At 54.4% G+C, this 19,193-nt stretch overlaps 1 protein-coding gene across 5 annotated transcripts in view; it reads left to right on the top strand.

The window, feature by feature from the left end:
- The window catches only part of spag5 (sperm associated antigen 5), an 89,067-nt gene that overhangs the window by 49,685 nt on the left and 20,189 nt on the right, over positions 1–19,193 (top strand). For all 5 annotated transcript variants that reach the window (XM_059973722.1, XM_059973725.1, XM_059973724.1 and 2 more), the window contains 5 exons: positions 5,164–5,276; positions 11,155–11,329; positions 12,249–12,354; positions 12,826–12,915; positions 17,686–17,809. In XM_059973722.1, coding sequence (XP_059829705.1) covers positions 5,164–5,276; positions 11,155–11,329; positions 12,249–12,354; positions 12,826–12,915; positions 17,686–17,809 — 608 coding nt within the window. The remainder of the gene's footprint in view (positions 1–5,163; positions 5,277–11,154; positions 11,330–12,248; positions 12,355–12,825; positions 12,916–17,685; positions 17,810–19,193) is intronic.

The raw sequence follows: 19,193 nt of genomic DNA, 5'->3' as shown, positions 1-19,193 counted from the left end.
GAGATCCTTGTCTCTCTGCCTCATGCGTGGTGTCAGGAAGGGTTCTTATGGCTGGGCGGTTGCCTTGGGAACCCGGCATGAGATTGTGACCACGGGCCGTGGAGAGGCCATAATGTATCGGAGCAGAATTAGGCCATTCAGCCATCATGTCTGCTCTGCCATTTGATCATGGCTGATTTATTATCCGTTCTCCTGCCTTCTCCCCATCACCTTTTGACAGCCTGGCGAATCAACCGCCACTTTATAAATACTCGATGACTTGGCCTGTACTGCGGTGTGTGACAATGAGACCCTCCCTGTATACCCACACTAAGTATCACCCCCACCATCCTCACATATGAGACCCTTCCCTCCTCCCCCTGATCTCATTGACTTGTTTCACCAGTGTCTCGTTCCAAATTGCACTTTTCACTTGATTAAAGTCACACCACCAGGGGCTGCTGAAGCTTCCAATCAGCCCAGGTCGTTCTGAGCTGGTGCCCCTCCCTCCTCACGGGACGAGCTGCTGCCAGTTTTAGCCTGGCCTACTTACGAGCCACACTCCTGGGCGGTGTTCTGAATTCCTGTCGCGCTCTGAAAACTGGGCCGTGCTCTAATTCTGAGTGTTTGGGGAAAGGTGTTTCTGAGGGTCACGGGTCTGAACCTCTCATGGTGTTAGCGAGCCCCTGCAAACGGTGCTCATCCGTTAATGCCATCCTGCTGATCTGTCCTGCTTTCCCTCTTCACTTCATCCTGTTACTGGGGTACAGGATACCGACTTGAACTCATCAGCAACCTCTGTCCATCACCCCCACTGGGGCATAAACCAGCTCACCAGAGACCACTGTCCATTACCCCCACTGGGGCATAAACCAGCTCACCAGAGACCACTGTCCATCACCCCCCACTGGGGCATAAACCAGCTCATCGGTGACCTCTGTCCATCACCCCCCACTGGGGCATAAACCAGCTCATCAGTGACCTCTGTCCATCACCCCCACGGGGGCATAAACCAGCTCACCAGACACCTCTGTCCCTCACCCCCACTGGGGCATAAACCAGCTCACCAGACACCCCTGTCCCTCACCCCCACTGGGGCATAAACCAGCTCACCAGACACCCCTGTCCATCACTCCCACTGGGCATAAACCAGCTCATCAGAGACCCCTGTCCATCACCCCCACTGGGGCATAAACCAGCTCACCAGAGACCCCTGTCCCTCACCCCCACTGGGGCATAAACCAGCTCACCAGAGACCTCTGTCCCTCACCCCCACTGGGGCATAAACCAGCTCATCAGTGACCTCTGTCCATCACCCCCACTGGGGCATAAACCAGCTCACCAGAGACCCCTGTCCCTCACCCCCACTGGGGCATAAACCAGCTCACCAGACACCCCTGTCCCTCACCCCCACTGGGGCATAAACCAGCTCACCAGACACCCCTGTCCATCACTCCCACTGGGGCATAAACCAGCTCATCAGAGACCCCTGTCCATCACCCCCACTGGGGCATAAACCAGCTCACCAGACACCCCTGTCCATCACTCCCACTGGGGCATAAACCAGCTCATCAGAGACCCCTGTCCATCACCCCCACTGGGGCATAAACCAGCTCACCAGAGACCCCTGTCCCTCACCCCCACTGGGGCATAAACCAGCTCACCAGAGACCCCTGTCCATCACTCCCACTGGGGCATAAACCAGCTCACCAGAGACCTCTGTCCCTCACCCCCACTGGGGCATAAACCAGCTCATCAGTGACCTCTGTCCATCACCCCCACGGGGGCATAAACCAGCTCACCAGAGACCCCTGTCCCTCACCCCCACTGGGGCATAAACCAGCTCACCAGACACCCCTGTCCCTCACCCCCACTGGGGCATAAACCAGCTCACCAGACACCCCTGTCCATCACTCCCACTGGGGCATAAACCAGCTCATCAGAGACCCCTGTCCATCACCCCCACTGGGGCATAAACCAGCTCACCAGAGACCCCTGTCCCTCACCCCCACTGGGGCATAAACCAGCTCACCAGAGACCCCTGTCCCTCACCCCCACTGGGGCATAAACCAGCTCACCAGAGACCCCTGTCTCTCACCCCCACTGGGGCATAAACCAGCTCATCAGAGACCCCTGTCCCTCACCCCCACTGGGGCATAAACCAGCTCACCAGAGACCCCTGTCCCTCACCCCCACTGGGGCATAAACCAGCTCACCAGACACCCCTGTCCCTCATCCCCACTGGGGCATAAACCAGCTCACCAGACACCCCTGTCCATCACTCCCACTGGGGCATAAACCAGCTCATCAGAGACCCCTGTCCATCACCCCCACTGGGGCATAAACCAGCTCACCAGAGACCCCTGTCCCTCACCCCCACTGGGGCATAAACCAGCTCACCAGAGACCCCTGTCCCTCACCCCCACTGGGGCATAAACCAGCTCACCAGAGACCCCTGTCTCTCACCCCCACTGGGGCATAAACCAGCTCATCAGAGACCCCTGTCCCTCACCCCCACTGGGGCATAAACCAGCTCACCAGAGACCCCTGTCCCTCACCCCCACTGGGGCATAAACCAGCTCATCAGAGACCCCTGTCCATCACCCCCACTGGGGCATAAACCAGCTCACCAGAGACCCCTGTCCCTCACCCCCACTGGGGCATAAACCAGCTCACCAGAGACCCCTGTCCCTCACCCCCACTGGGGCATAAACCAGCTCACCAGAGACCCCTGTCTCTCACCCCCACTGGGGCATAAACCAGCTCATCAGAGACCCCTGTCCCTCACCCCCACTGGGGCATAAACCAGCTCACCAGAGACCCCTGTCCCTCACCCCCACTGGGGCATAAACCAGCTCATCAGAGACCCCTGTCCATCACCCCCACTGGGGCATAAACCAGCTCACCAGAGACCCCTGTCCCTCACCCCCACTGGGGCATAAACCAGCTCACCAGAGACCCCTGTCCCTCACCCCCACTGGGGCATAAACCAGCTCACCAGAGACCCCTGTCTCTCACCCCCACTGGGGCATAAACCAGCTCATCAGAGACCCCTGTCCCTCACCCCCACTGGGGCATAAACCAGCTCACCAGAGACCCCTGTCCCTCACCCCCACTGGGGCATAAACCAGCTCATCAGAGACCCCTGTCCATCACCCCCACTGGGGCATAAACCAGCTCACCAGAGACCCCTGTCCCTCACCCCCACTGGGGCATAAACCAGCTCACCAGAGACCCCTGTCCCTCACCCCCACTGGGGCATAAACCAGCTCACCAGAGACCCCTGTCTCTCACCCCCACTGGGGCATAAACCAGCTCATCAGAGACCCCTGTCCCTCACCCCCACTGGGGCATAAACCAGCTCACCAGAGACCCCTGTCCCTCACCCCCACTGGGGCATAAACCAGCTCATCAGAGACCCCTGTCCATCACCCCCACTGGGGCATAAACCAGCTCACCAGAGACCCCTGTCCCTCACCCCCACTGGGGCATAAACCAGCTCATCAGAGACCACTGTCCATCACCCCCACTGGGGCATAAACCAGCTCACCAGAGACCCCTGTCCCTCACCCCCACAGGGGCATAAACCAGCTCATCAGAGACCCCTGTCCCTCACCCCCACTGGGGCATAAACCAGCTCATCAGAGACCCCTGTCCCTCACCCCCACTGGGGCATAAACCAGCTCATCAGAGACCCCTGTCCCTCACCCCCACTGGGGCATAAACCAGCTCATCAGAGACCCCTGTCCCTCACCCCCACTGGGGCATAAACCAGCTCATCAGAGACCCCTGTCCCTCACCCCCACTGGGGCATAAACCAGCTCACCAGAGACCCCTGTCCCTCACCCCCACTGGGGCATAAACCAGCTCACCAGACACCCCTGTCCATCACCCCCACTGGGGCATAAACCAGCTCATCAGAGACCCCTGTCCATCACCCCCCACTGGGGCATAAACCAGCTCACCAGACACCCCTGTCCATCACCCCCACTGGGGCATAAACCAGCTCATCAGAGACCCCTGTCCATCACCCCCCACTGGGGCACAGGCTCGTCAGCGACCTCTGACCTGGGCCAGCCATTCAAGCTGTCCCCAGGTGGAGCCCATCTTGAGAGCTCCTCCCTCTCCCGGGGATGTCCTTTGGAGTTTCTGTGGCTCTGGGATTTTACGGAAGGGGTTGCTAGTCGCAGGTCCCATTTTCCTCCTCTCACAGCGGGAGTCGGCACCGTTCACGCTGGCGTTCAGTTTCATCCCATTCTCACTGTCCTTTCTTGGACTCCCCTCCGTCTCAGCTGCTCCCCGAGCACTTGTGTAGCCTGCCCCGTTCACGTTCATCATACCTCCAGCTCCGAATTCGGAGTGTGTCCCAGCGTCCTGTCCAGTGAGTTGGTGGAGTCCGCTCTCCGGACATCCCAATGCAGTAATGACTGGGCCGGGTCATGGTGCCAGAGACATCAATCAAGGGGTCAGCTTCGCCCCAGGGATAGGGGGAGAATTGCCCTCCTTTCACTTCCACTTCCGATCATTGTCCCTCCCATTATCCCATGGAAGCTGAATTGTGCCATTCAGCCCATCGTCTGCTCATGGCTGATTTATTAACCCTCTCAACCCCATTCTCCTCCCTTTTCTATGTAACCTTTGACAGCCTCACCCTGACTAATCGAGAACCTGCTTTAAATATACCCAATGACTTGGCCTCCACAGCCGTCTGTGGTAATAAATTCCACAGATTCATCACCCATCTCTGATCATTCTGTGGCTGTGCCCTGTGGTCCTGGACTCTCTCACTACAGGAAACGTCCTCCCTACATCCACTCTAACTATGTTGTTCAATATTCAGTAGGTTTCAATGAGAGCCCCCCCTCGTTCTTTTGAACACCAACAAGTACAGGCCCAGGGACATCAAATGCTCCTCATAGTTAACCCTTTAATTCCTGGAATCATTCTTGTGATCCTCCTCTGGACCCTCTCCAGTGCCAACACATATCTCATAGATGAGGCCTGACGTGGGAGACCCTCTCACCTCCCACTGGGTGGGTGCTTAACCCGACGGCAGAAGGCAAGGGTCGCTGTGCGCTGGGGAGGGTGTAGATGAAGTCTGCAGGATCTGTCTGGTGCCAGAGGAGAATCGGGTGGGGTGGGTGGTCTGTGGAGATCTCTGAACCTCTCTCTGCTTGTTGCCAGTTCTTGGAGCAGGAGCTGAAGATTTGCCGGGAGCAGCTGGCAGAGACGGAGGGTCAGCTCAGTGAGCAGATGCGCATTCTGCACAGTCGCAACCTGCAGTGTGAGGAGCTACGGTGAGTGGTCGTGTGCAAATCGCAGGAGGCATGGGATCCACATCGTGACTCCTGTCGGCTGTGGCCCAGGCACAATATGAGGTGTCACCTGACTGTGGCCTCACCATGGCAGTAGAAGAGGCCGTGGGTTGACATGTCGGAATGGGAATGGGAAACCGAATTGGGACAGGTGGCAACGTGTCGGAATGGGAAACCGAATTGGGACGGGTGGCAACGTGTCGGAATGGGAAACCGAATTGTGAGGGGTGGCAACGTGTCAGAATGGGAAACCGAATTGGGACGGGGGGCAACGTGTCGGAATGGGAATGGGAAACCGAATTGGGATAGGTGGTCGACGTGTCGGAATAGGAAACCAAATTGGGACGGGTGGCAACGTGTCGGAATGGGAAACCGAATTGGGACGGGTGGCAACGTGTCGGAATGGGAAACCGAATTGGGACGGGTGGCAACGTGTCGGAATGGGAATGGGAAACCGAATTGGGACGGGTGGCAACGTGTCGGAATGGGAAACCGAATTGGGACAGGTGGCAACGTGTCGGAATGGGAATGGGAAACCGAATTGGGACGGGTGGCAGCGTGTCGGAATGGGAATGGGAAACCGAATTGGGACGGGTGGCAACGTGTCGGAATGGGAAACCGAATTGGGACGGGCGGCAACGTGTCGGAATGGGAATGGGAAACCGAATTGGGATGGGTGGCCGACGTGTCGGATTGGGAAACCGAATTGGGACGGGTGGCAACGTGTCGGAATGGGAATGGGAAACCGAATTGGGACGGGTGGCAACGTGTCGGAATGGGAAACCGAATTGGGATGGGTGGCAACGTGTCGGAATGGGAATGGGAAACCGAATTGGGACGGGTGGCAACGTGTCGGAATGGGAAACCGAATTGGGACGGGCGGCAACGTGTCGGAATGGGAATGGGAAACCGAATTGGGATGGGTGGTCGACGTGTCGGAATAGGAAACCAAATTGGGACGGGTGGCAACGTGTCGGAATGGGAATGGGAAACCGAATTGGGACGGGTGGCAACGTGTCGGAATGGGAAACCGAATTGGGACGGGTGGCAACGTGTCGGAATAGGAAACCAAATTGGGACGGATGGCAACGTGTCGGAATCGGAATGGGAAACCGAATTGGGATGGGTGGTCGACGTGACGGAATAGGAAACCAAATTGGGACGGGTGGCAACGTGTCGGAATGGGAAACCGAATTGGGATGGGTGGTCGACGTGTCGGAATGGGAAACCGAATTGGGACGGGTGGCAACGTGTCGGAATGGGAATGGGAAACCGAATTGGGACGGGTGGCAACGTGTCAGAATGGGAAACCGAATTGGGACGGGTGGCAACGTGTCGGAATGGGAATGGGAAACCGAATTGGGATGGGTGGTCGACGTGTCGGAATGGGAAACCGAATTGGGACGGGTGGTCACGTGTCGGAATGGGAATGGGAAACCGAATTGGGATGGGTGGTCGACGTGTCGGAATGGGAAACCGAATTGGGACGGGTGGCAACGTGTCGGAATGGGAATGGGAAACCGAATTGGGATGGGTGGTCGACGTGTCGGAATGGGAAACCGAATTGGGACGGGTGGCAACGTGTCGGAATGGGAATGGGAAATCGAATTGGGATGGGTGGTCGACGTGACGGAATGGGAAACCAAATTGGGACGGGTGGCAACGTGTCGGAATGGGAAACCGAATTGGGACGGGTGGCAACGTGTCGGAATGGGAATGGGAAACCGAATTGGGACGGGTGGCAACGTGTCAGAATGGGAATGGGAAACCGAATTGGGACGGGTGGCAACGTGTCGGAATGGGAATGGGAAACCGAATTGGGACGGGTGGTCGACGTGTCGGAATGGGAAACCGAATTGGGACGGGTGGCAACGTGTCGGAATGGGAAACCGAATTGGGACGGGTGGCAACGTGCCGGAATGGGAAACCGAATTGGGACGGGTGGCAACGTGTCGGAATGGGAAACCGAATTGGGACGGGTGGCAACGTGTCGGAATGGGAATGGGAAACCGAATTGGGACGGGTGGCAACGTGTCGGAATGGGAAACCGAATTGGGACGGGTGGCAACGTGTCGGAATGGGAATGGGAAACCGAATTGGGACGGGTGGCCGACGTGTCGGAATGGGAATGGGAAACCGAATTGGGACGGGTGGCCGACGTGTCGGAATGGGAATGGGAAACCGAATTGGGACGGGTGGCAACGTGTCGGAATGGGAATGGGAAACCGAATTGGGACGGGTGGCAACGTGTCGGAATGGGAATGGGAAACCGAATTGGGACGGGTGGTCGACGTGTCGGAATGGGAAACCGAATTGGGACGGGTGGCAACGTGTCGGAATGGGAAACCGAATTGGGACGGGTGGCAACGTGTCGGAATGGGAAACCGAATTGGGACGGGTGGCAACGTGCCGGAATGGGAAACCGAATTGGGACGGGTGGCAACGTGTCGGAATGGGAAACCGAATTGGGACGGGTGGCAACGTGTCGGAATGGGAATGGGAAACCGAATTGGGACGGGTGGTCGACGTGTCGGAATGGGAAACCGAATTGGGACGGGTGGCAACGTGTCGGAATGGGAATGGGAAACCGAATTGGGACGGGTGGCCGACGTGTCGGAATGGGAATGGGAAACCGAATTGGGACGGGTGGTCGACGTGTCGGAATGGGAAACCGAATTGGGACGGGTGGCAACGTGTCGGAATGGGAATGTGAAACCGAATTGGGACGGGTGGTCGACGTGTCGGAATGGGAAACCGAATTGGGATGGGTGGCAACGTGTCGGAATGGGAATGGGAAACCGAATTGGGACGGGTGGCCGACGTGTCGGAATGGGAATGGGAAACCGAATTGGGACGGGTGGCAACGTGTCGGAATGGGAATGGGAAACCGAATTGGGACGGGTGGCAACGTGTCGGAATGGGAATGGGAAACCGAATTGGGACGGGTGGCAACGTGTCGGAATGGGAATGGGAAACCGAATTGGGACGGGTGGTCGACGTGTCGGAATGGGAAACCGAATTGGGACGGGTGGCAACGTGTCGGAATGGGAAACCGAATTGGGACGGGTGGCAACGTGCCGGAATGGGAAACCGAATTGGGACGGGTGGCAACGTGTCGGAATGGGAATGGGAAACCGAATTGGGACGGGTGGTCGACGTGTCGGAATGGGAAACCGAATTGGGACGGGTGGCAACGTGTCGGAATGGGAATGGGAAACCGAATTGGGACGGGTGGCCGACGTGTCGGAATGGGAATGGGAAACCGAATTGGGACGGGTGGCAACGTGTCGGAATGGGAAACCGAATTGGGACGGGTGGCAACGTGCCGGAATGGGAATGGGAAACCGAATTGGGACGGGTGGCAACGTGTCGGAATGGGAATGGGAAACCAAATTGGGACGGGTGGCAACGTGTCGGAATGGGAATGGGAAACCGAATTGGGACGGGTGGCAACGTGTCGGAATGGGAATGGGAAACCGAATTGGGACGGGTGGCAACGTGTCGGAATGGGAATGGGAAACCGAATTGGGACGGGTGGCAACGTGTCGGAATGGGAATGGGAAACCGAATTGGGATGGGTGGCAACGTGTCGGAATGGGAATGGGAAACCGAATTGGGACGGGTGGTCGACGTGCCGGAATGGGAAACCGAATTGGGACGGGTGGCAACGTGTAGGAATGGGAAACCGAATTGGGACGGGTGGCAACGTGCCGGAATGGGAAACCGAATTGGGACGGGTGGCAACGTGTCGGAATGGGAAACCGAATTGGGACGGGTGGCAACGTGTCGGAATGGGAAACCGAATTGGGACGGGTGGCAACGTGTCGGAATGGGAATGGGAAACCGAATTGGGACGGGTGGTCGACGTGTCGGAATGGGAAACCGAATTGGGACGGGTGGCAACGTGTCGGAATGGGAATGGGAAACCGAATTGGGACGGGTGGCCGACGTGTCGGAATGGGAATGGGAAACCGAATTGGGACGGGTGGTCGACGTGTCGGAATGGGAATGGGAAACCGAATTGGGACGGGTGGCAACGTGTCGGAATGGGAATGGGAAACCGAATTGGGACGGGTGGTCGACGTGTCGGAATGGGAAACCGAATTGGGACGGGTGGCAACGTGTCGGAATGGGAAACCGAATTGGGACGGGTGGCAACGTGCCGGAATGGGAAACCTAATTGGGACGGGTGGCAACGTGTCGGAATGGGAAACCGAATTGGGACGGGTGGCAACGTGTCGGAATGGGAATGGGAAACCGAATTGGGACGGGTGGTCGACGTGTCGGAATGGGAAACCGAATTGGGACGGGTGGCAACGTGTCGGAATGGGAATGGGAAACCGAATTGGGACGGGTGGCCGATGTGTCGGAATGGGAATGGGAAACCGAATTGGGACGGGTGGTCGACGTGTCGGAATGGGAAACCGAATTGGGACGGGTGGTCGACGTGTCGGAATGGGAAACCGAATTGGGACGGGTGGCAACGTGCCGGAATGGGAAACCGAATTGGGACGGGTGGCAACGTGTCGGAATGGGAAACCGAATTGGGACGGGTGGCAACGTGCCGGAATGGGAAACCGAATTGGGACGGGTGGCAACGTGTCGGAATGGGAAACCGAATTGGGACGGGTGGCAACGTGTCGGAATGGGAATGGGAAACCGAATTGGGATGGGTGGTCGACGTGCCGGAATGGGAAACCGAATTGGGATGGGTGGCAACGTGTCGGAATGGGAATGGGAAACCGAATTGGGACGGGTGGCAACGTGTCGGAATGGGAATGGGAAACCGAATTGGGACGGGTGGCAACGTGTCGGAATGGGAATGGGAAACCGAATTGGGACGGGTGGCAACGTGTCGGAATGGGAATGGGAAACCGAATTGGGATGGGTGGTCGACGTGCCGGAATGGGAAACCGAATTGGGACGGGTGGCAACGTGTCGGAATGGGAATGGGAAACCGAATTGGGACGGGTGGCAACGTGTCGGAATGGGAATGGGAAACCGAATTGGGACGGGTGGCAACGTGTCGGAATGGGAAACCGAATTGGGACGGGTGGCAACGTGTCGGAATGGGAATGGGAAACCGAATTGGGACGGGTGGCAACGTGTCGGAATGGGAATGGGAAACCGAATTGGGATGGGTGGTCGACGTGCCGGAATGGGAAACCGAATTGGGACGGGTGGCAACGTGTCGGAATGGGAAACCGAATTGGGACGGGTGGCAACGTGTCGGAATGGGAAACCGAATTGGGACGTGTGGCAACGTGTCGGAATGGGAATGGGAAACCGAATTGGGATGGGTGGTCGACGTGCCGGAATGGGAAACCGAATTGGGATGGGTGGCGACTGGGCAATCCTGCCTTTTGTGGCTAACAGAGCAAGTGTGCTTGACAAAGTGGCCCCCACCCACCCCAATCAGCGCTGGGTCTCACCAGTGACCGGGTACACTGGGTGACCCCCGACAGATTCACGCCTGGAAGGACTGTTTGAATCCGCGAGTGGTGGTGAGGGAGGAGGTGTAGGGGCAGGTGAGAAATAGGGTGAAATAATGCCTCAGTCTGAGGATGTGCTGGGGGCAGCCCGCAACTGTCCCCACGTATCCAGCACCCACACAGAGTGATCACAGTTTACTAACACTCACTTTGGCCTGCTGGGAGGAAACCCACACAGTCGGGAGAAGAACGTACAGTCAGCGGTGGGAATTAAACCCGGCTCACCGGCACTGTAGAGCGTTTGCTACCCTGCTGTGGCCACTCGTTAAGCAGTCTGCCGCTGGGGTTTAATCTCGGAGGGGATCAGGGCTTGGTGTGGTTCCGTCCCCATGTCATCACGGTGCCAGTGACAAAACGTCCCTCAACAGGGCTCAGCGTGACCGCCTCCAGTCAGAGCTGGACACCGTTAAGATAGATGCACGAGAGATGCTGATGGAGATGGGGGAGCAGATGAGCCAGACCACCGTGAACATCATGGACATGGAAAGTCAGATGGAAGCAGCCTCCAGGACAGCCGAGACTTACCTGAAGATCTGGCAACAGGTAGGTCTGGCTCCGGAGCTGATGCACACCTGGCTTGTCTGGGGTGGAGGCCCTGCAGCCAGTAATTGTTTAATCCCGTTCATTTCATTCACAAGACGCACTGTTGGGGGGGTGGTTGGAGGCAGATACATCAGGGACATTTAAGAGATTCTTAGACAGGCATATGGATGATAGAAAAATGGAGACTGTGTGGGAGGGAAATTGATCTTGGAGTAGGTTAAAACTTGGCAGGCACTGTGGGCCGAAGGGCCTGTACTGTGCTGGACTCTTCTATGTTCTTCTGTTGAGCTGTTTAACTTTGGGGCGGGTGCTGGCTGAGTTTATAACAGTCTGCAGCTTGCTTTGATCCTGTTCACCCCCCATACCAGAAGTCACAGTGATCTCCTCGGGAGTTGTAGACATCTGCAAGCTTCTTTGCTGACAAACCAAATCCCCTCAGCCTCCTCATGATCCCGTTGCTGGTGTTGCCCGTCTGTAAATGCGTTAGTATGTTGCCCCAGGATAGATCAGCAGAGATGCTGACACACAGGAGCCTCAGATTCTGAGATGAGCAGATGGATGATGGAAAAATGGAGGGCTATGTAGGAGGGGTGGGTAAGATTGATGGTACAGTAGATTAAAAGGTAGGTGCAACATTATGGGCTGAAGGGCCTGTACTATATGGTTTTATATTCTCTGTCACTCTCCTGAACTGTTCTAGCAAGCCTCTTGGTTCCCAGGAATGGGCCATAAATGCTAGGAATGCCTGGGTCCTGGGACGTGAATGAGAATGTTGTCAGGGTCCCGTTGTTGTCTTGGTCCGAGTGCTGTTGGGGTCCCAGGTTCAGAGAGGCTTACAACCTGTTGCTGACGGCCGTTTTCTGAAGCGAGGTGCAATGTCTCTACCTGTGACCAACTCCCACTGCTTTCCTTGCCCAAGGATCTCTTTCGGATGGTGGGTGAAGACAGAGCAGAACCACGAACCCCAGCTCTCCAATCCGACCAACAGGCAGCTGCGGCAGAGGAGGAGGCCCGGTCGTGTCCAGGTAGACCTGGGGACGGGCTGGAGGTGGGAGCCAGACATGGCTGGGTGCTCACAAACTCAGAGGGCTAACAACCACTGGGCCCATCACTTCCATGGTAGGACAGGAGGGAGGGAGGAGGCTGAGTGGGGGTATAGGTGAGGACTGAAAGTGGACGCGGGTGGCGGGAGAGGAAGGGGAGGGGTGTGTGAGGAGGCAAGTCACTAGGTGGTGAATGGGCTGGGGGTAAGGCCCTTGTCAAAATGGCAGTGCCTGGTATCGATCGTCTCCGGTGGTGCTTTTGCCCACAGCCAACCCCCCCTGTTGTTTCCAGGGCTGTGCAGGGAGAGATCGGCCTGATTCGAACCCCGAGCCACTGGGTGTAGTGCTGTGTCGTAGGAGCCTGCACACAGGCAGTGGGGTGTGAGGGTCGAAAGAGGCACCAGGAAGTGCACTGCATAACTCGGCCTTAACCTTCCTCTCCTTGGCTGTCAGGTCCAGAGCATCAGGGAGCACCTCGCTGTGACCTCAGGAGTGAACAGAGTGCCTTTGCTCCGATTCAGCCTGCAAGTACGGACACCGCAGGTAGGGTCATGGCCAAATCACAGAACTAACCATAACCACTGCCTGCTCCTATCCCGCAAGTGTGGGGTGGGATAGTAGAGAGAGTTTCACTCAGTGCCCGACCCCAGGAATGTGCTATGGGACGGTGTGGAGGGAGTTTCACTCTGTGTCTGACCCCGGGAGTGTGTGATGGGACGGTGTGCAGGGAGATTCACTCTGTGTCTGACCCGGGAGTGTGTGATGGGACGGTGTGGAGGGAGATTCACTCTGTGTCTAAACCCGGGAGTGTGTGATGGGACGGTGTGGAGGAAGATTCACTCTGTGTCTGACACCGGGAGTGTGTAATGGGACGGTGTGGAGGGAGATTCACTGTGTCTGACCCCGGGAGTGTGTGATGGGACGGTGTGAAGGGAGTTTCACTCTGTGTCTGACCCCGGGAGTGTGTGATGGGACAGTGTGGAGGGAGATTCACTCTGTGTCTGACCCCGGGAGTGTGTGATGGGACAGTGTGGAGGAAGATTCACTCTGTGTCTGACACCGGGAGTGTGTGATGGGACGGTGTGGAGGGAGATTCACTGTGTCTGACCCCGGGAGTGTGTGATGGGACGGTGTGGAGGGAGATTCACTGTGACTGACCCTGGGAGTGTGTGATGGGACGGTGTGGAGGGAGATTCACTCTGTGTCTGACCCCGGAAGTGTGTGATGGGACGGTGTGAAGGGAGTTTCACTCTGTGTCTGACCCCGGGAGTGTGTGATGGGACAGTGTGGAGGGAGATTCACTCTGTGTCTGACCCCGGGAGTGTGTGATGGGACGGTGTGGAGGGAGTTTCACTCTGTGTCTGACCCCGGGAGTGTGTGATGGGACGGTGTGGAGGGAGATTCACTCTGTGTCTGACCCCGGGAGTGTGTGATGGGACGGTGTGGAGGGAGATTCACTCTGTGTCTGACCCCGGGAGTGTGTGATGGGATGGTGTGAAGAGAACCTCACTCTGTTCCTGAGTGTGGAGGGAGGATTTGAAGAAAATTATTGCAACAGCCAATGCTGCAAGGTCAGGTGGCACCTGTGACGAGAGAAACTGTTAACGTCATGGTGAACCTCTTAAGCACTCTCTCTCCTTTACTACTGCTCCCTTCCTGTCGTGTAGTAACCAGAACTGTTCTACCCGTGGGCATCTCAAGTTCAAGTTTATTGCCATCTGTCTATACATATATACAACCAAATAAAACAATGTTCCTCTGGGCCCTGGAGCACACACACAGCACAAAATAAAATATTACCAGAAATAAGTTAATGTATAATTCAAAATGCACAGGTAAACATTTAACAGCTCTTTGACATCGGTGTTGACAGGGTATTCATTCATCTCACAGTCTGAGGGAAGACTCTGACAGTCCTAGTCCTGATGGTAGTGAATGAAAGAATGGAGGGAAGTCATCAAGTGTTTGAGATATTGTATGATGCCATCTCCAAGCAAGGAACAGTTCACCCTGAAGCATTTCTAACCATGGTCAGGGTCTGTGTGAAGAAATCCCTGCCCAATTACAATCAGCATTTAACCTGCAGCACCAGAGGTCCCAACACACGACACCACTGTTAGACTAAGATACGGAATGCCTCCCGTTCCAAGCCCCGACTGCATATCAGGAAATCGGATCACTTGGCTATCGGTCTCCTGCCTGCACACCGGCAGAGCAAGTCCAGAGATTCGGACAGTAAGTAGGTGGCAGAGGAGTGGCTACGGGATTGTTTCGGGTCACTGGACTGGACTCATCAGAGGATCTGAATGAATTCACCGTGGTTGTTACAGGCTTTAATAAAACAGTCACAGACGAGTGTGTCCCCACAAAATCATTCAGATCTTCCCCAATCAGGAGCCCTGGGTGAAGCAGGAGCTTCACAATTGGGGCCAGATCAGAGGCATTCAGCTCTGGAAAACAGGGAAGTTACAAGAAGTCCAGGTATGATCACCGGAAAGCCATTTGGCAATTCCAGACTAAACTTGAATCAGTGATGGATGTTTGACAGTTGTGACAGGGCTTGAATACTCTCACCTCTCGCATAGTTAAATCAAGTGACAAGGCGACAGCAGGGCTCCGCTTCCAGATGAGCTCAATGCATTCTATGTTCACTTTTGGCTGTAAAAACATGGAGGAACCATCTCAAGCTCCCACAGCCCCTGACCATCCGGTGATTTCAGTCTCTGAGGCCAGCCTTCAGGGTGGATGAACCAGGTGGCACACTGGGCCAGCTGCCAAAGAGCCGTGCTGATCAACTGCTGGAGTGTTCACTGACATCTTTAACCTCTCACTTGCTTCAGGCAGAATTCAATGATGCTGGTGGTGGCCTGCCTCCATGACTGTCGTTCAATAGCACCTACGTACTCGGGTCCTGATATGAAACATATCAGGTCCTGTCTCAGAAGCAACTTGGATCCACTGCCATTTGCCCACCGGCACAGCAGATGCCTTCACTCAACCCTGGAACATCTGGACAGCAAACAGCAGGATGCTCTTCATCGATTACAGCTCCGCATTCAATACCATCATCCTGTCAAACCTAATCAATAAGCTCCAAGACCTCAGTATCTCCTTGATTTCCTTACTAGCAGATGACAGTCAATTTGGATAGGCAGTAACATCTCCTCCACAATCTCCAACACAGGAGCACTACGGGGTGTGTGCTGAGCCCCTGCTCTACTTGCTTTACACTTGTAACTGTGCGGCTAAGCACAACTCCAATGCCATATTCAAATTTGCTGCTGACACCACTGTCATAGGCCAAATCAAAGATGGTGACGAATGCTGACTCGTCATACAGGAGGGAGGCTGAGTGGTGTCAGAACAACAACCTCTTTCAATGTCAGCAGGGCCAAGGAGCTGATTATTGACTTCAGGAGAAGGAAACCAGGGGTCCGTGAACCAGTCCTCATCGGAGGAGATGATCAATAACTTTAAATTCCTTGGTGTTGTTATTTCAGGGGACTGTTCTGGGCCCAGTGTGTAAGGGCAATTATGAAAAAAGCACATCAGTGCCTCTACTTCCTTGGCAGCTTGCAAAGATTCGGCACAACATCTAAAACGTTGTCAAACTTCTATAGGTGTGTGTTGGAGAGTATATTGACAGGTGGCATCATAGTCTTGAATGGGAACATCATGCCCTTGAATGGAAAATCCTACAAAACGTAGTGGTTGCAGCCCAATCTATCATGGGTAAAGCCCCCCCGTTCCACCATTGAACACACCTACACGGAGCGTTGTCGCAGGAAATCAGCGTCCATCATCAGAGACCCCACCACCCAGGTCATGCTCTCTTCTTGCTGCTGCCATCAGGAAGGATGTACAGGAGTCTCAGGACCCAACCAACCAGGTTCAGGAACAGTTATTACCCCCTCAAACATCAGGCTCTTGAACCAAGGGGATAACTTCATTCAACTTCACTTGCCCCATCACTGAACTGTTCCCACAACCACTTTCAACAACTCTTCATCTCATGTTCTCAATACTTATTGTCTGTTCATTCATCCATCCATCCATCCATTTATTTATTTATTTATTCTTTCTCTTTGTATTTGCAGTTTGTTGTCTTTTCACATTGGTTGTCTGCCCTCTCGAATGTGATTCTGCTCTGGTTGTTGGATTTACTGAGTATGCCCACAAGATCTGCGTGCAGATCTAACCCATGTACCATTGGAACACGATGTGGCAACCGTCACGCTCAATCCCTCAGTCACCCTTTCTACCTGTGTCACCATTGTGGGGGAGCAACAGGAGAGAGAGGGGCCCATTGCATCCTAGCTGTCTACTTGAAACAGTAGTCAGTAAACAAGACGGGACAGTATGATATGGAGAGCAGGCTGTTGCTCATGCAGCACGTCCCCCGCTCCACATAGCTGATGAATCCAAAGGAATGACAGAGACCGATACAGTTTGGCACCAGCAGCATCGCAGGAGTTGCCAGTCAGAGTTGAACTCGATGTTTGGAGCTTAGAAAAACAGAGGCTATGCACGAGGGAAATTCTAGACAGTTTCTAGAGCAGGTTACGTGGTTGGCACAACATTGTGGGCCGTAGGGCCTGTAATGTGCTATAGATGTCTATGCACGAGGGAAATTCTAGACAGTTTCTAGAGCAGGTTACGTGGTTGGCACAACATTGTGGGCGGTAGGGCCTGTAATGTGCTATAGATATCTATGCACGAGGGAAATTCTAGACAGTTTCTAGAGCAGGTTACGTGGTTGGCACAACATTGTGGGCGGTAGGGCCTGTGTTCAGTGGGGGACTGTCTCAGGGACTCCAGCTCTGGATTTTTCCCTTGGGATTTACTCCCGAAGCCTTCCGTGTGAATGGGTATAGCTGTGAGGCAGCGGAGGTTTGAGATCAGTTTTCCTTCTAGATGAGCTGCCAAACAAGCCCCATCTGCCCGAAACGACTGGTGTTAAGGTGCCAGCAAGCTGCCTTTGCCCCTTCCTCTGTTCCGCCTAGTTTAGTAGCTAAGCCACACACAAAGGCCAGGAGCTGGACTTGTTTGTCAGAGGTTGTTTGAAATGTACGCCATTGGGAGCATTTAATAGATTGTGGGAGCTCGTCACCACAAATCCCCCACCACACCCTCCCTGGCTACAAATACCTTCAGGAATCTGGAGCTATGGACTTGCAACCTGAAGAACTTCGAAATTCCGCTGCCCCTGGCCCAGAGGTTGATCTTTCTCCCCACCATGTTTCCTCTGGGGTGGTAGGCTAAGTAGTCTCTGAATCCCCACCCTGTGACAGACTCTGCCCTTTCCTACCTCAGGTGGAGAGGACACGTTGCTGGTGCGCGTCACCCGGGCGCGGGCAGCACTTGGCAGACTGCTGGACCTGCAGAGCCAGGCGGAGAGTGCCTTACAGCGGCAAGTGAAGGCACTGCGGCTGGAGATGTAAGTCTGTGGGGGGGTGTTGGGCTGAGGTGGTAGTGAATCCAACATCACACAACTCAGGAAGGGGTGGCCTCAGAATCCGGTTTAACTCACTGGCATAAGTTGTGAAATGTCTTGTTTTGCAGCAGCAGTAGAGCGCAAATACGTTGAAATATACTATAAGTTACTGTAAGAAAAACAGTGCCTGTAGAAAGTATTCACTCCCTTGGAAGTTTTCATGTTATTGTTTTACAACATTGAATCAGAGTAGCTTTAATATGGCTTTTTGACACTGATCAACAGAAAATGACTTTCATGTCAAAGTGAAAACGGATCTCTACAAAGTGATCTATATTAATTACCAATATAAAATACAAAATAATTGATTGCATAAGTATTCACCCCCCCCCCCCATTAATATGATACAAATTATCACTGGTGCAGCCAGTTTTAGAAGTTTTTAGAAGTCACAGAATTAGTTAAATGGAGATCTGTGTGTAGTCAAGCTGTTTCAATCGATTGTAGTAAAAATACACCTGTATCTGGAAGGTCCAACTGCTGGTGAGTCAGTATCCTGGCAAAAACTACACCATGAAGACAAAAGAACACTCTAAACAATTCCTTGAAAAGGTTAATGAAAAGCACAAGTCAGGAGATGGATACAAGAAAATTTCCAAGCCACTGAATATCCCTTGGAGTGCAGTTAAATCAATCATCAAGAAATAGAAAGAATATGGCACAACGGTAAATCTACCTAGAGCAGCCATCTTCAAAAAGTGACCATGCAAGAAGGGGACTAGTGAGGGAGGCCACCAAGAGACCTAAGACAACTCCGGAGGAGTTACAAGCTTCAGTGGCTGAGATGGGAGAGACTGTGTATACAACAACTGTTGCCCGGGTGTTTCACCTGTCACAGCTTTATGGGAGAGGGGCAAAGAGAGAGCCACTGTTGAAAAATCTCACATGAAATCTTGGCTAGAGCTTGCCAGGAGGCATGTGGGAGACTCTGAAGTCAGCTGGAAGAAGGTTCTATGGTCTGATGAAACCAAAATCGAGCTTCTCAGCCATCAGACTACATACTCTGTTTGGTGTAAGCCAAACTCCACACATCGTGAAACACACTATCCCTACTGTGAAGCAAGGTGGTGGCTGCATCATGCTGTGGGGATGCTTCACTGCAGCAGGTCCTGGAAGGCTTGTGAAGGTAGAGGGTAAAATGAATGCAGCAAAGTACAGGGAAATCCTGGAGGTAAACCTGATGCAGTCTGTAAGAGGACTGTGACTTGGGAGAAGTTTTGCTTTCCAACAAGACAATGAACCCAAGTATAAAGCCAAAGCTACACAGGCATGGCTTAAAAACAACAAAGTTAATGTCCTGGAGTGGCCAAGTCATAGTGCAGACTTC

Source organism: Hypanus sabinus, chromosome 6 (genome assembly GCF_030144855.1).
Source record: "Hypanus sabinus isolate sHypSab1 chromosome 6, sHypSab1.hap1, whole genome shotgun sequence".
NCBI lineage: Eukaryota > Metazoa > Chordata > Chondrichthyes > Myliobatiformes > Dasyatidae > Hypanus > Hypanus sabinus.
The sequence above is the reverse complement of the archived record's forward strand: the minus strand, read 5'-3'. Positions and strand labels throughout refer to the sequence as shown.